Source organism: Drosophila eugracilis, unplaced genomic scaffold (genome assembly GCF_018153835.1).
Source record: "Drosophila eugracilis isolate 14026-0451.02 unplaced genomic scaffold, ASM1815383v1 contig_587, whole genome shotgun sequence".
NCBI lineage: Eukaryota > Metazoa > Arthropoda > Insecta > Diptera > Drosophilidae > Drosophila > Drosophila eugracilis.
In genome coordinates, this window is record NW_024573466.1 from 127,507 (window position 1) to 141,768 (window position 14,262).

At 38.1% G+C, this 14,262-nt stretch overlaps 5 protein-coding genes and 1 long non-coding RNA gene across 6 annotated transcripts; 3 read left to right on the forward strand and 3 right to left on the reverse strand.

Annotated features, from left to right (window-relative positions):
* Positions 1 to 12: 12 nt before the first annotated feature.
* LOC108110517 (endonuclease G, mitochondrial) lies at positions 13 to 1,039 on the reverse strand. The gene is given in 3 exon segments (XM_017219597.2): positions 13 to 528; positions 530 to 796; positions 863 to 1,039. Coding segments are annotated over 3 exon segments (957 nt in total). The 5' UTR covers positions 1,037 to 1,039.
* A 96-nt stretch (positions 1,040 to 1,135) lies between these two features.
* LOC108110598 (endonuclease G, mitochondrial) lies at positions 1,136 to 2,207 on the reverse strand. The gene is given in 3 exon segments (XM_017219696.2): positions 1,136 to 1,982; positions 2,032 to 2,144; positions 2,147 to 2,207. Coding segments are annotated over 3 exon segments (930 nt in total). The 5' UTR covers positions 2,193 to 2,207; the 3' UTR covers positions 1,136 to 1,211.
* A 2,226-nt stretch (positions 2,208 to 4,433) lies between these two features.
* On the forward strand, positions 4,434 to 6,758 carry LOC108111166 (phospholipase A1 VesT1.02). The gene is given in 5 exon segments (XM_017220544.2): positions 4,434 to 4,636; positions 4,827 to 5,079; positions 5,791 to 5,878; positions 5,880 to 6,473; positions 6,475 to 6,758. Coding segments are annotated over 5 exon segments (1,125 nt in total). The 5' UTR covers positions 4,434 to 4,566; the 3' UTR covers positions 6,595 to 6,758.
* A 183-nt stretch (positions 6,759 to 6,941) lies between these two features.
* Positions 6,942 to 7,424, forward strand: LOC108110450 (integumentary mucin C.1-like). Its single transcript, XM_017219517.2, has one exon. The coding sequence runs from the start codon at positions 6,942 to 6,944 to the stop codon at positions 7,422 to 7,424; it is 483 nt and encodes a 160-aa protein (XP_017075006.2).
* Positions 7,425 to 7,513: 89 nt separating this feature from the next.
* LOC121530363 lies at positions 7,514 to 8,179 on the forward strand. The gene is made up of 2 exons (XR_005993933.1): positions 7,514 to 7,677; positions 7,737 to 8,179. It is a non-coding gene; the product is annotated as an uncharacterized LOC121530363 (long non-coding RNA).
* Positions 8,180 to 13,276: 5,097 nt separating this feature from the next.
* Positions 13,277 to 14,051, reverse strand: LOC108110565 (trypsin alpha-3-like). Its single transcript, XM_017219662.2, has one exon. The coding sequence runs from the start codon at positions 14,049 to 14,051 to the stop codon at positions 13,293 to 13,295; it is 759 nt and encodes a 252-aa protein (XP_017075151.2). The 3' UTR covers positions 13,277 to 13,292.
* Positions 14,052 to 14,262: the final 211 nt, after the last annotated feature.

Consider the following 14,262-nt stretch of genomic DNA (forward strand, 5'->3'; position numbering starts at 1 on the left):
TTTTTACTACTTTCAGCTGAACTCCCGAAAAACCTGCGACTCACTAGGATAATTACTGCCAAATAAGGCACTTCTCCTCAATCCATCGAAGAAATTGAGGCCTGCGTAGTGCTCAATCTCCCGGATGTCACAGAGGAAGGATCGAAGTGGCAGACCATCTGGTATGGGAGCATTTGGTAGCACATAGCCCTCCATATAGGGTTTACCCAGATGAAGCTTTGACTCCACCATGATTACCTTAAAGAAGTGCGTTGGAACTGCCACCATATTCAGACCAATCATTTCATACTCCACACCCAATTTGCCTCCTGGTCTTTGTTTGGGTTTATAAAGAGGACCAGTGCAAACGAAAACCGATCCAAATCGATGGACCAGATTTCGAACATATCTTTCTAAATTATTCCATGCCCCTCGATTAAAACCTTGACCAATTTGTGGGGCAATATTCGTTAGAAAGAATGTATCCTGGCAGTGATTTTGCTCTAAATGATGATTTCCAGCGGCTGCCAAGTGTCCTCGATCGAAACCCGGATCTCCGATAGTCGGTCAACTCTGAGCGGAAGTTGGATGGAACACTCATATCTGCCTGGTATGGATTTTGACCGCGTCTACCCCGATTGGAATGGATGTTGTCCACCTGGAGATGTTCACACACCCAATGGGCCACTCGATTCCGACGATCATAGGAAAGCACAAAGTCACTGTAAAGCCGTAGATCGTCTAGGCCTGGAAAACCGTATTTCATGATTTGTCTCATTCGGTGATCGGCTTCCTCGTGGGTCTCAAAGAAAGAAAACTGAATATATTTTTATTATTTTTAAGATTATTTGTATTTTTTATTTAGTTGTATTTATTCCCTTACCACTTCATTAATTTTTGGACTAACATAGTAGGCATAAGGATCTTTTTGTATAATTTCCTGTAAACGTTTTCTGGCATCCAAATGCTGAAAATACATTCCGACCACAAAGGAAGCACAGAGACCGGTTACTCCTAGGACTAAGCCAAATCCCAGGAGCTGCCATTTTCGGTCCATGAATGGTGTAAAATTACCCACTTTAAAGGTAAAAACTACTAGTTTAAAGGATTTATCATGGCTAACGTTGTTATATGTTTGATTTTAACTACCTTAATATAATTTAAACATACAGACTTTTATTTAATTTGTATTACTAAGTAAAAACTAGAAACTGACATGGAATTTAGCCGTATTACTTAGCATTGGCAATATTACTTTTTATAGGATTATTTACAGAATTTGTTAGAGGACCAATTACTGGGTTGGTTACTGGATTGGTTACTTGGTTGTTGACAAAGTTACGGTCCAGGCCTTCGAAAAACCTTAATCCAGTGGCATTTTCTATATCCCGGATATCACTGAGAAGGGTCTTCAGTTCGATATTATTGTTCAGCGGAGTGTTAGGCATCACATAGGCCTCGGCGTATGGTATGCAATCCCTCTCAGTCTTTGGATCGATGACTAAAACCTTAAAAAAATGAGTCGGTACCGCCACCATGGTTCTCTCTTCCGATTGGAACTCCACAAACCAATTATTCGTCTTAACTTCGCGGGGCAAATAAATGGATCCGGTATAAACAAAGACGGTTCCATGTTTTCTACTCATATCGTTGACGTACTGCAGCAATCTATCCCAAACCGTAAAATTGAAGCCTCTGTTAAGAAAAGGTTTGATATTGGAAAGGAAGAATACACGAGATGCCTCAGAATGACTAAAAGCACCAGCTGGCGTCACAGATGAGGAATCCCCATAGACAACGCGATTCGATAGATCCACGCGTTCACACATCCACTGAACAGCGGAGTTTCGTCGATCAAAGGAGGTCACAAAGTCAAAGGTCTCATTTAGACTGATATCATTTGTGCTGGGAAAGCCGTACTTCATGATTCCGCCTAACTTGTGACAGTCATCGGAATCCATGTCTATATCTGAGCTATCAGCTCTTACAGTAAAGATACCCAACTAGAAAAGTAGTTATTATTATAAATTATTTTAAATATATATCCCCTACCAATCCGTAAAGTTTCCTTCTAATAAAGTAAGCATGTGGATTTCGTTGCTCCAATTTCTTAATCTTTCGCAGTACATCAATGTGCTGGTAATAGGCTCCCAAGGCGAAAAAGATCCGGCAGTGGCCAATATACCAAGTATGCTCTTCACTGGCATTTTCATCCATCAATTTATCATTTACGGCAATTTAGAGAAACTTCAATTATATTTGGATTGTATAGACAATAAAACCTATGACTTGTGTATGAAAACTAACTTTGTTGTCCATTAAATTGGAAAATACTAACTCGAAAGACCTGACTTTTCCTGCAGTTAATCTTTAAAGTTTCCATGTCCAAGTTCAGACTTGACTGCACTTGCCAACTGCATTAAGTCAATAGAAAAAGTTGCAGTCATCGTTGTCGAGTCAAAAACTAAAAACTAAAAAAGTCCTTAGGACAAAACATTCCCCATTCCAGTTTGCCAGTGACCCCTCCCTTGCCCCCTTGAACCACGTAATAAGCGTTTTGGGGGGCTATGCCTGACTAAACCAAAAGCGGCGTCAAGATTTATTCTCGAAATCTCGTCGTACTTTGTTATGCTTAAAAATGTTAGTTGTGGATTTACAGTTTTTCCGTTTTCGGCCAACAAAGTTTTCCTTCCCCTGATGAAACTTTTGTGCTGTTAAGTGATGGAAAAGTGGGAAGGAAAGGAGAGGATTGTTATTTGTAAAAAGGCATTTAATATAAGAGTTTTCTCACATAAAAACTATGAAATTATTTTGTTGATTATAAAAAATAATGTTTTTAATGTTTTCTTTTACTTAAAATACTTTTATAAAACCTAAAACATTTTAAAGACAAAGGAACTTCCTTAAACACCACCCCCCTTTGGTCAACTATTTGTAAGTAAAACTTAGGAAAAACTTTTTTCGACACATGACAAAGGTTACCAGGAAAAACGCCAAGGTGCAGTAAATTTTATAGGTTTAGAAAAATGTGTTCTAGACTCCAAGTATCCAGTGACCTTTGACCCAGGAACCGAATTCAGATTTCTCCCTCCCAGCTCCACAATTTCCACTTCACATCCATTTCCCATTTTAGTTAGCTGCCAGGCATTGCCAATTAATTTCCAACATCTAATTGGTGGTTGGCCAAATTTATTAGTCCCTTGGCGATAGGAGGGGCAGCGGGGGACGTGTTTGTCTTGCCCCTCGGATCTGTTTGCATATTGATTGATGCCTGGAGGCCCTTTTGACAATCTAAGGTGCACTGTATACCTCATTCGAGGCTTCGTTCTTGCGGATTTTCTAATCAACAAGGCTCGCCCAAATTTGCATAATTAAAGCGTTTTCCATGTGGCTCAGGTGAAAAGTAAGGCAGAGGCACGCCCTCTTGCTTTTCCAGCTTCTTTGCCAGGCGAAAAATTGACTCGCTAAGTGAGTGAAAATTTGTCGCCTCATTTGAGTTTGGATTAATGAATTATGCACTCTGGGGCTGCTTAATTAAGCGAGTTTCGAATGTGATTAGGGCCAGGCAATTAGCCGATAGGACTGAAATTTCATTTCTGCGATAATCATTTGCTGACTGACAGCCATAAAAATCATGCCCGAGGATTTAAAAAAAAAAAAACAAGCAAACTCATTACGAAGCCTCCTTTTTTCAGGTTTACACAGCAGGTCAACTTAATGGGGTAATTAACTTATCTGGGTTAGAAAGGGTGAAGCGGTTAAAATTTTATGTGCTTTTCACTCGAGAATTAGGGAAAACATGTGCCGGGGGATGTTAATTAAGGACATAAGGTTAATAAATTATTACTTTTTTATTTAGCAGCAATTTCTTTTGGGTTTTTCTAGGTGGTATTTTAAGGGTGAAGCCTTACTAAGAAGGTTATCAATGCTTGTTAGTTTTGGGGTTTAATTTATAGATTTTAAATTGACAAACTATTAGTATTATATGACCAAAACTCTCTTTTCTAATTACTTACTCTATAATCTTTTTTTTTTTTTGCAATTTTAAAGTCTTCTTTGCAAAGTTTAAATTTAGAGTTTAAACTTTTTTACTTAGTATAAATATAATCTTAATAAGCCAATGTGATTATTAAGAAGCATTCCCCTCTTAGGACTTTACTACTAATTATAATATTAAGCATTTTCATTTTTCAAAACATTCCCTTTTTTCTTTTGTTATTTTCAAGATCATTGATCATTAGTCATCCTTCTCTTCTTTAATGATCATTATTAGGAGTTAACACTTTTGCTTCTGGCGCTGTTCGCCAATAATTAGCGCGATCTTCAAAAGAAAGAGAGCAGAGCGACAGCTGATGATCAGTAATCTCTACAGTGAGCTGTTCTCGTCTCTCTCTCTCTCTGCACTCCTAAATGGAAACGATGGAGAGTTTTGTCAGTTAGTTGGGCACGCACCATTGAGCAGGTCAGATCTGTGCCAGAACTCATTCCGCCGGAGTGCTCAATCTATAACGGTAGAGATCGGTCATCGCACGCGGTAGGCACTACTCAAACGGTCAGAAGCCCCTCGGGTGATATCTTGGAATAACCATGATCTCGCAGCTGGGACGGATTAGCATTATTAGTGCGCTACTCTTGGGAGTATTGGCTGTTATTATTGGTGAGGAAATATTATGCTTATAAAGGGTTATTAATGATATAGAGTGGAAGTGGGGAATATTATATGTTAACCTAATTTATTGTAATTTTGATTTGATTTAATAGGTAGACCTTAAAAACTGTATAATATTTGTATATATTTATTTCTTACTTATTCTTAAAAAATAACCACAATTTGACTTTATTTTCAGCCGGCAGCTCAGAAAAAACGGAACTCGATCCCAATGCCACCTGCAACTACACTCTGGTAAAGAAAAAGACCTTGGGGGTGGACCCATCTTTTTGGAAAAAGTTCTTCACGCATTTAGTACCCTTTACCAGTTCAAGAGGCAAAATGCAGTTCATACTCTTCAAGAGAAATTTTGCGGATTGCGGAAAGGAATTGTTCGTAGGCGATGTGGAAAACCTCAAGAACTCGGGCTTCGATGCACGTCATCAAACGAGGTAAGAGGGGGATTTCCTTGTAGATTAAATCGACAGAATGCAAATCGAAAAGGGGAAGTTATTGTGCAACAATCAATTCATTTATCACTTTACAGTGGTTCAAGTGTTTAGCAAAAAGCTGTTTAAACTTCGAAACAATTGACAGTGTAATCAGTATTCCCATTGAATGTATGGTACTTCTAGGGTAAATAATTAAACGAGAGAGCAAATCACCAATCTAATGAATAGAACCAAAACAAATATTAGCTTAATTCTCTCGCCAAATAATTTAATTTTTATATTTCGCGACTAACACGAAAACAGGTTTCTCTGCTTTATATTTACATTTTTTCGTTGAGCTTTCGTTTGGGTTATCGCGTTTTGAGTCATTGCCATTTGGCTGACACTTAAATAATTGTCAATTAAAAATTAATATGTATTTAAAATTTAAGAGATAGTAAAGGTAATGTTTGATAATAGGTATGATGGGTGCTACACGGATTTTGCATTAAAAAAGTGATAAGATAAAAAGAGGAATTGATGATTTACATGAGATAATTTTTGTTTATTTTGAGGGGCATTGATACTAACAATCGGAGTCACAATATTAGTAGCATATTCAAAAATACAAATTTTTTGTATAAATTAAATAAAATTTTACTTCTTTATATTAGTTTTTTAAGGAAGGAGGGTTAAGGTAACTTTTTAATCACATTACTTTCCTTATTTCAGAATCGTCATTCACGGCTGGATGAGTCAAAGCAAGGGTTCCCATATAAGAAAAGTTAAGAACGCTTATCTCAGCCTGACAAATCCGGGAATTAAACGGAGAACCCGCCCTTTACGATGACTTCAATGTGATTATATGCGACTGGAGTAAGGTATCAACGAATGTCAACTACTACCAGGTGGCCAAGACGGTGGAGGATATGGGTGCTCTGCTGGCGGATATGGTACGATTTCTTAATCAGGAAGCCAATATGCATTACGATGATGTATATGTGATTGGGCACTCGCTGGGAGCTCAGATTGCTGGCAGTGCTGGAAAGCAAATTATGCCATTTAGATTTAATACCATTTACGCCTTGGATCCGGCTGGTCCTGAGTTCCGAGAAAAGAGCGATGAGTATCGCATCGATGCTAGTGATGCTTCTTATGTGGAATCCATTCAAACCAGTGTCAGTTTTGGCTTTGAAAAGCCCGTTGGGCATGCCACTTTTTATCCAAATTATGGAAAAAATCAGAAGAAGTGCTATGTATATGGCTGTTCACATAAGAGATCCCATGATTACTTTATAGAGTCATTAACGAGTCCGGCGGGATTCTGGGGACCACGCTGTGAGCGTCATGATGATGGCACCTGGATCCTACTGATGGGCGATGGAGAATTCCGGATGGGTGGTGAGCCTTCAATTCCCGAAGAATGGCACTTTCTATGTGAAAACTTACTCAAAGCCACCGTATGCGATGGGTCATAGATGGCAAACGGAACCACCTCCACGGGAGGATGATTTTGAGAACTCCACCGAAGAGTAGTTTATTATCTGAGTTTTAGTCTTTGTCAATTGTTATTATAAAAGAGTGATCAAAAATATTATAAATACATTGTTTTAAGAGTGTTATATATAATAAGTTTGGTAATTTTTACTTTTGAAAACATTTTAAAAGAAAATACTTAGTTTAATCTTTTTTTCAATGTATATATTTTTGTCATATTTTGTGAAACTAAGGAAGAAACTTGTCTTATCTTTATTTTACTTCCAAATCGTGAACTAATTTATTTTTTAAGAAAGAACTACTGCCGGGTTGAGAAATTCCCATATCTTTATATACCTCCCAAAGGCGTAAGACTTGCTCATTATTTTAAAAATTTTCAACTAATAATGTTTCGAGGCCAAGGTGTTTGGTTTTACTTTGTGGTTTTCCTGGTCCTGGTAACTGCTAGGCCAAAAGTGAACTTCCGTATAGGCAAAGCAGGAGGAAATTTTCCTTCGGAATCCTCATCATCTACAGAATCCTCGACAAAATCATCTACAAGTTCCAGCATACAAACTTCTCCGGTGACCACAGAATCTACAACAACCTCTACAAAGACCACTATCATAATACCTACAAGTTCTAGTAAACAGACCTCTACGGTGGCCACAGAATCTTCAACAATCTCTACACCTATGACCAGTACAGTAATACCTACAAGTTCCAGCAAACAAACTACAGAGGTCACCACCCAAAAATCCACATCTACAACAACTAAGCTGAAACCAACTCAAGAGTCAGATGAGGATTCAGAAGAAGATTCTTCTTACGATGAATGCTGTGATTATTCGGATTGGTTGGACTATTTTTACGATTATTGTTGCTTTTAGTAAGCGTTTGATTCTGTGTCAATAGTAAGCATTCGATTCTGTGTCAATAGTAAGCATTCGGTTCTGAGTCAATAAATATTAACTGCAAACTAGTTGAAAATTTTCTAAAGCCAAAATGCAGCTGTATTTAATAATTTGTTTTGCGATCTTTTGTCTGCTAATCACCATAGAAGCCTTACCATTACCTTTAGGTCAAATGGCTGAGGCACTGTCCACTGAGCCTGAAATGGATTTTCCAGATCTTGATCTTTCGGTAAGGAATTAAGTAATGCGTGAAGAAACGCTAAAACTTATTAAACTCTTTAATTCCAGGAGATGTAAGACCGCCTTCTAACCCGCTATTTTTCGTTCTGGCTCGCCACATATTTGGAACAAAATTTTTAATTAAAACAAACAATATGTTACCTAAATTGTTGTTGCTGCTTTTTGGAGTCCTCGTTGCTGTACAAAATTGCAGTTGCTGGGCCAGAGGCTGCGGCGAGTTGTTGTTAATGCATTTACTCGGCTTAATTAGTTGAGATTTTACATTATTCATACGCCATGTGTGACCAGCGGCCACCCACTCGAACCCAACTACGACTCCCATGCCAGTGTGTGCGCTGATGCCTGCCGTCTCCTTCTTTTCCTGACAACATCATAATTTTCACTTAATTAAAGTTGTCGTTGTTGTGGGTGCTGAGTTTGAGGTTTGGCCCGAGGTGCATTCGTCTATAAAGTCGAGAGGAAGTGGAAAATACATGGCTATGTACTGAAAACTTTTGACTTTTAATTTAATCCATTCTATCTAGAAAACTTTGGGAATGTTTGGATGGTAGTTGGTATGAAGTGTTAAGTGTCTCTTAACAGAAAATAGAAATTAAGTTTGTTTCTGAAAACTTGTTAATAAAATATCTAAAGGTTTGGCATACTTAACAAAGAACAAAAATCTTAAGTTTGCTTAAGTGCCTGAAAGTATGCACTGATTTGTGTACATCCTGGTTTTTCTTTGAAATTTAAGATGAAAATTTAATCAAGTCTTTAATGGTTTTCACTTTTATAACACACGCTTACAAAAGCATAACTATTAAAGTAATATATCTAAGTTCATGATTAATGCTTTTAAAGCAATTTCCTGAGCACTAAAGTTCTCATATATCCGCAAAAAGAAAAGACATTTCCTGGCAAACTTCACAAAGTTGACAAGCCAAGCCAATTAAAGTTTGACATAATCCATTGATTGGCTTAACAAATATCCCAACTCACTTATCGTAATTGTTGCCTTAAATTGACAGATTGACAGCCAATGCCAAATGGAAGCCACAGGAATAATCGTTTGAGATTTCGTAGTGAAAACGGCAGCTCTTTTCAATCTCAGGTGGAAAATGATTTTCATTTAAATTTTATGCAAAATCATTTATCCTTCTTTGCGAACCCTTTGCCAAAAATAGTTGCCAGACTTCGATTTAACACGTAGTGGTTTCATTCGATTGATGATTGTATGTGAATCCCCTAGGGCACAATATTTACCCTGCATCACTCTGAATTTGATTATTTAAATTTTGCACATTCGTTTTCATGGCGTATAAATTATTTATGAGCCATGTGTGTGCAGGCAGTTCTATTATGGCATTCTAATTAAGGCAGCCCACAGAATGTCTCCCAAGTTCATACTAAGTAAGAGGTTGAGTAACTGATGACCAAAAGACTTCTGATGGGAATTAGACCCTTAAAAATCCACTGGAAAATTCAGGAGTTAAGAATTTCGACGACAAACCCTTTTTCGTTGACAGCCTGAAGACCAATTTGTCGCCCGGAAAATGGACCGTGTGAAAGCCTTGGAGTGCCATAACTTTGCTGATATGCTGGGTGTTGAGATTGTCGCCCAGGAAACACTCCTTTGAAAAAAAGGAAAAACCCCAAAAAAGAAAAAAGGATAAAATTAAAACGAAATCAGGATACGTTTTGTGGGTGGCAGAAAGGTTACAAAAGGCAGCAGAGATATCCTGGCAAATGAGTCCGATACCAAGGCGATGACAATGACTTACATTGCTGCTAAAAGCTGGTAAAGCAGGAAGAGCAGGAAGCAGGAAGCAGGAAAAGGACCTGTACTCCAGCACTCGTTTAAGTTCATGTGCACACGCACTTAGGTCAGCAGATATCGGGCAGGAAGTTGGATGAATCAGCTCCGCCACTTTACTTACATATGTACCCCGCATCTCTCTCTCTCTCTCTCTCTATCTTCATCTGGATCTTCAAGTCTCTGATGCTATTTGTGCAATTTTATAGCGTTTTTATGGCACACAAGTTTTGTGCTTGGTGCCTGCGTCCTGCGTCCGGTTTTCTCTCTTTAAAATATTTAAATTTGATGTGTGTGTGAGGGTGGTTGTGGTGGAGTGGTTGGAAAATTCGGTTCCGTTGTGTGCTCAACTGTGTAATAGAGGCAGCCGTTTTCAAGTAATGGCAAATGGGCATAGGAAAAGTGCGAAAATGGTTAGGGAAATTTGCATTCAGGGGCGGGAAATTTTTCAAAGATGCAGTTTAAAAAGGAGTAGAAGTTAGAAGTTAGGAAATTAAAAATTGAAGCAATTTAATATACATATATTTTGATATTAAACTGTTATGATAATAATATTTTCTTTTTAATCCAGTCATCTGCTGACAATATGTACATAAACCTCCATCCCTGATGCCAAGAATTTCTCCCTACATCTACTATGAGTATATAGTATGCTCCCCTAGCCATTCACATATCCGTATCTATGTCAGTTCACTTGAGTGCTGTTGTTGTTGCGGCTTCTACTTTTCGGGCCTTTTTCCAAGTTTGCGGTGTGATTTTATGTGCAAACTTAAATTATACAATTTCGGGGGCCATGAATACATTTTCCTCCGTCATCCTCTCGTCATCGTCATCGTCTTCGTCTTGTGATATTCTTGCTTCTCGTTTTGCCGGCGAAAGGGACAATGAGTTGCTAAATGCTTTGAATATTCTTCTGGCCATTGCCTGGCACTGCATGCATAATATACGATATATGGCCATGTCAGATGCGAATCCTTCGAGTGTGGTCCAGGCAGAGAACTCTTGCGACTCCAACAAAAGGGGCAAAGGGGAGGCAAAATGTGTTGACAGGTCGAGTGTGTCGTGCGGTTTCTTTACCAAAAGCGTCTTGGCCAGAAATTGTTCTCAATCTCAGTCCACTGCTAACCAAAAGATTTTGGCTTTCGGTTTCGTTTTGAGAGTAGAATTTCTACAAGGCTCAAACATAATAAACGAGTATTAGAAACCATTGGACATCTGCTTGGCTATTCATTAATTTTTGGGGAAGGCAAGGGAAAACAGGGATTTATGGCTATTCAAATTATTATATATTATATCTCATATCAATAAAAATAGAAAATATTCAACTTTCTGCTCAGAACTTAAGACTTTTTATTAAAAGCCGATGCAAAGGCAGACATTTTTAAACAAATAAAAATTATAGCAAATTTTCTAAGTCTTTACTAATTAATATTTAACTTTTCAATTTGCAATAAAGTAGAGTTTTTAGTTTTATAAATATATTTCTTACCCATTGTAATAATTTGAATAAATAACCAGTTTTTACCAGACATCAAAAATTCATTGCAAATAAGTTGCTTTTAATGTTGCATTAAGAAACCTTTAAAAATTATACATTTCTAAGGACTGCAATCTGAATAATAAAAACAAACTTAATGATTGGGGTTTTTGTGTGTGTTTCTTTAGCCGCTTTTAATACCAGTCAAGCACACAACAAAGTACGCACTTTGTTAACATTTAAAAGCCAGCAATAAAGACAACGGCACATCCTGCCCTTTGCGGCCACGCCCCCTCTCCCAACGCTCACAAATGCAGCTGAGATACCATACTTTTTTTCGTCTTGTTGTTGTTCGGTCTTAACTCTGTTTTTTTTCGCTGTGTTTTAAGTACATGTGTGTTTTACGTCTGGTGGTCAAAAAAGTTTACGTACACGTTCGCAAATATGCTGTCGTAAGCTAATAGTGCATGTGTGCTAACTTTTTTTTAGCACTGTAAAGGCAGCTTGCGAAAGGAGTAAACAAACGATGTGCAGGAAAATGGAAAAGCGAGAGTTCAGATTAATTCAATTATATGTCTGGGCTGTTTTTTTTTGGTTTACATTTATGCGGGGCTCGTATTTTGCTTTATATTTATTAAATATTTTATTATTAACTAAAAAATTCTAAGTGAAAGTTTAAGAAAATTAAGAAATATAAATATTATAGTATGGTGTCTTTATTGTATACTTGTAGTCATTTCGGTTCTTAACTTCCGATCACGCCGGCCACGTTTTTTAGAATGTTCTTCTTTCTTTATCGTTTGTGCATTCCAGGGATGGAAGATACTCTCGATACTTTTACAAACCAGGGATAGTACACATAATACATATCCAGGGCTACACAAATAACATAATATAAATAACTTAAAACTACGTTGGCCATGTTTATACTAAGAGTAGTTGCTTACATACATAGTTCTTATTACTACAATATATATAATTTATTTATTCCCTTTTTATAATCCTTGTATCATCTTAAACTCTCCCGCATAAACGTAGTTATAAAAAACACGAACAAAAAGGTGCTGGAATCTACTGCTATAATGGCAACATGTCCTGGCCTCAGCTGGTTGGCTTTTGTTTCCCTTTACTCGCTTTTGAACAAATTAAAAGAGATGGTCACCACAGTCCTCTGGGCTCCACCCAGCTACTCCCTCCGTTCTAGCATAACCACAACATTTATGAAAACTATTTGCAGAACTCAAGGCAAAGCGCAGCAGGAGAAAAGAAATTGTATTAAAAACAAATATAGAAAAAGGTATGGGGCAGTGGGTGGCATGAGCAGTGGGTGGCGGATAATGGAAGCTGCCCGCCAGTTATACAAGATGTTTATAAAAGGCCCGACCAGGCACGTTCCATGTCCAAGAGTGCAAACAAATAGGGAAACAGGAACGGGGAACAGGAACAGGAAACAAAAACAGGACGCCAACCGACATGACTTTCTTGATGGGTGAAAGGGAAAAGAAAATGGCTCTGAGGTCGGGATTGGTACATAGAGGAAAAATTAAAGAAATTTTTTGCTTATTTAATAATTTACAGTAATTTTAAATATTATTATTCATAAATATTTATTCGTTTTACAAGTTTATTAACATAGTTTAAGATCATTTGAGGGTAAAAGTACTTTCACTTAAAATCGAAAACTATTTTTTCGAGTGCCTTGATACCAGTGGCTGCAGCAAACAAATCGCAAATTGAAAAAAGCAGATAAGTAGCAGAAGTTGCACTTCTCTCGCGAAAGAGCGGAGAAATGGTAGCAAAGAGAATGGCAAATAAAAATCAGAGACTCCGTTCGTGCTCCTGTCAAGGCAATTGCTCCCTCTCCTCCCTGTTCTATAGGTCCTTCCTCCCATTTGGCTCCCATCTTCTGGTAACATTGTTAACCCCTGCAAGTTATGCATTCTTAATTTAATCGCTGGAATTGACTCTCCAGAGGCAGCTACCACTGGCTTAGCGGCTGGGTATTTTCTCCAGGGCTCCGTTTTCCATTTCCTCGACGTTGGTAAGTTTGCAGCAGAGATTGGGCATATATCATGCGATTATATTGCATAGTTTGCATTGCCCAATGACTCGGAAATCGCTTTTTCTTGTCTCCCCCAAACTCAAACTCAGCATGGAGATTAAGTTGCAGACAATCCCTGAAAAAGGGGAGCCCCTTTCAAGCAGCCCAAAGGGGTGCATGCAAATAGTTTTAAGCGTCGCGGATAAAGTTTGGCCAACAGATGGCGTTGATATTAAAACCAAGGAAGCTTCTTTATTAAGCTTTAAAGGATGTTATTAAGATTCTTTTCATATTTTATTTATTCCTTTCTGTACATAAACATAAAACCTCTTTAATGGCCTTATAAATCCAGGACTTCATTTTAGCCACATCAACATAGACCCCAGGATATTTTGGATTAGCACACCCTTTCCCAAAGGAAACGATGCCAACTAGTTTGCCATCCGATACCAGAGGTCCTCCAGAATCCCTTGAACACGAATCCTTACCAGGAGCAGCGGCACATAACATTTCCTTCGTAAGGATTTTGCCATATGATTTCCGACAGCTCTTCCAATCCACTATATTCACCCTGGTCTCTAGCAGGGAATTAGATACTTTCTGATTCCATCCTATAGCTCCCCATCCAGTAACTGAAGCTGAAGATCCTGGTCTTGGTGAACTAGTGGCCAATGGGATGGGACTTACATTGGCTCCCATGCGGAGTCTTGTCTGAAGTCTGATTACTGCTATGTCGTTGGAATAACTTGTGCCATGACTTTCGTGAACTTCGATTCTTGAGACGTTTACCACCTGACCACCGGAGTTTCCTTCGGATGAGCCAACTCTGATAGTTATTATAGTATCATCTTCAGAAATGCAATGACCTGCCGTAAGAACAATCTGATCACTATAGATTACAGCCCCGCAACAATGTTTGCCATCTTTCAGGAGAGATGCTTGCCAGGGAACCGCTGAAATGGGCACCGAGTGACCACCAACTATCCGCTCCGGAATCCATATGGCGGATATTAGGGTGACCATGGAGATCAAGAAAATCCACTGGATCAACATTTCGAGCCGACTTAGACTTACGAGTGACTTTAAAATGAGTTGGATTTCCTTTTATAGGTCAAAATTTTCAATATTTTCAAAGAATTTTGCACAATAAATAAGTAAGAATGTTAAGGAATGTTTGGTGATAAAAAATTAATTACCAGAAGAGATAAAGATTTATTTTTAAAGCACATAAAATAGTAACCAAATAGTGAGCAGAAGTTAATTA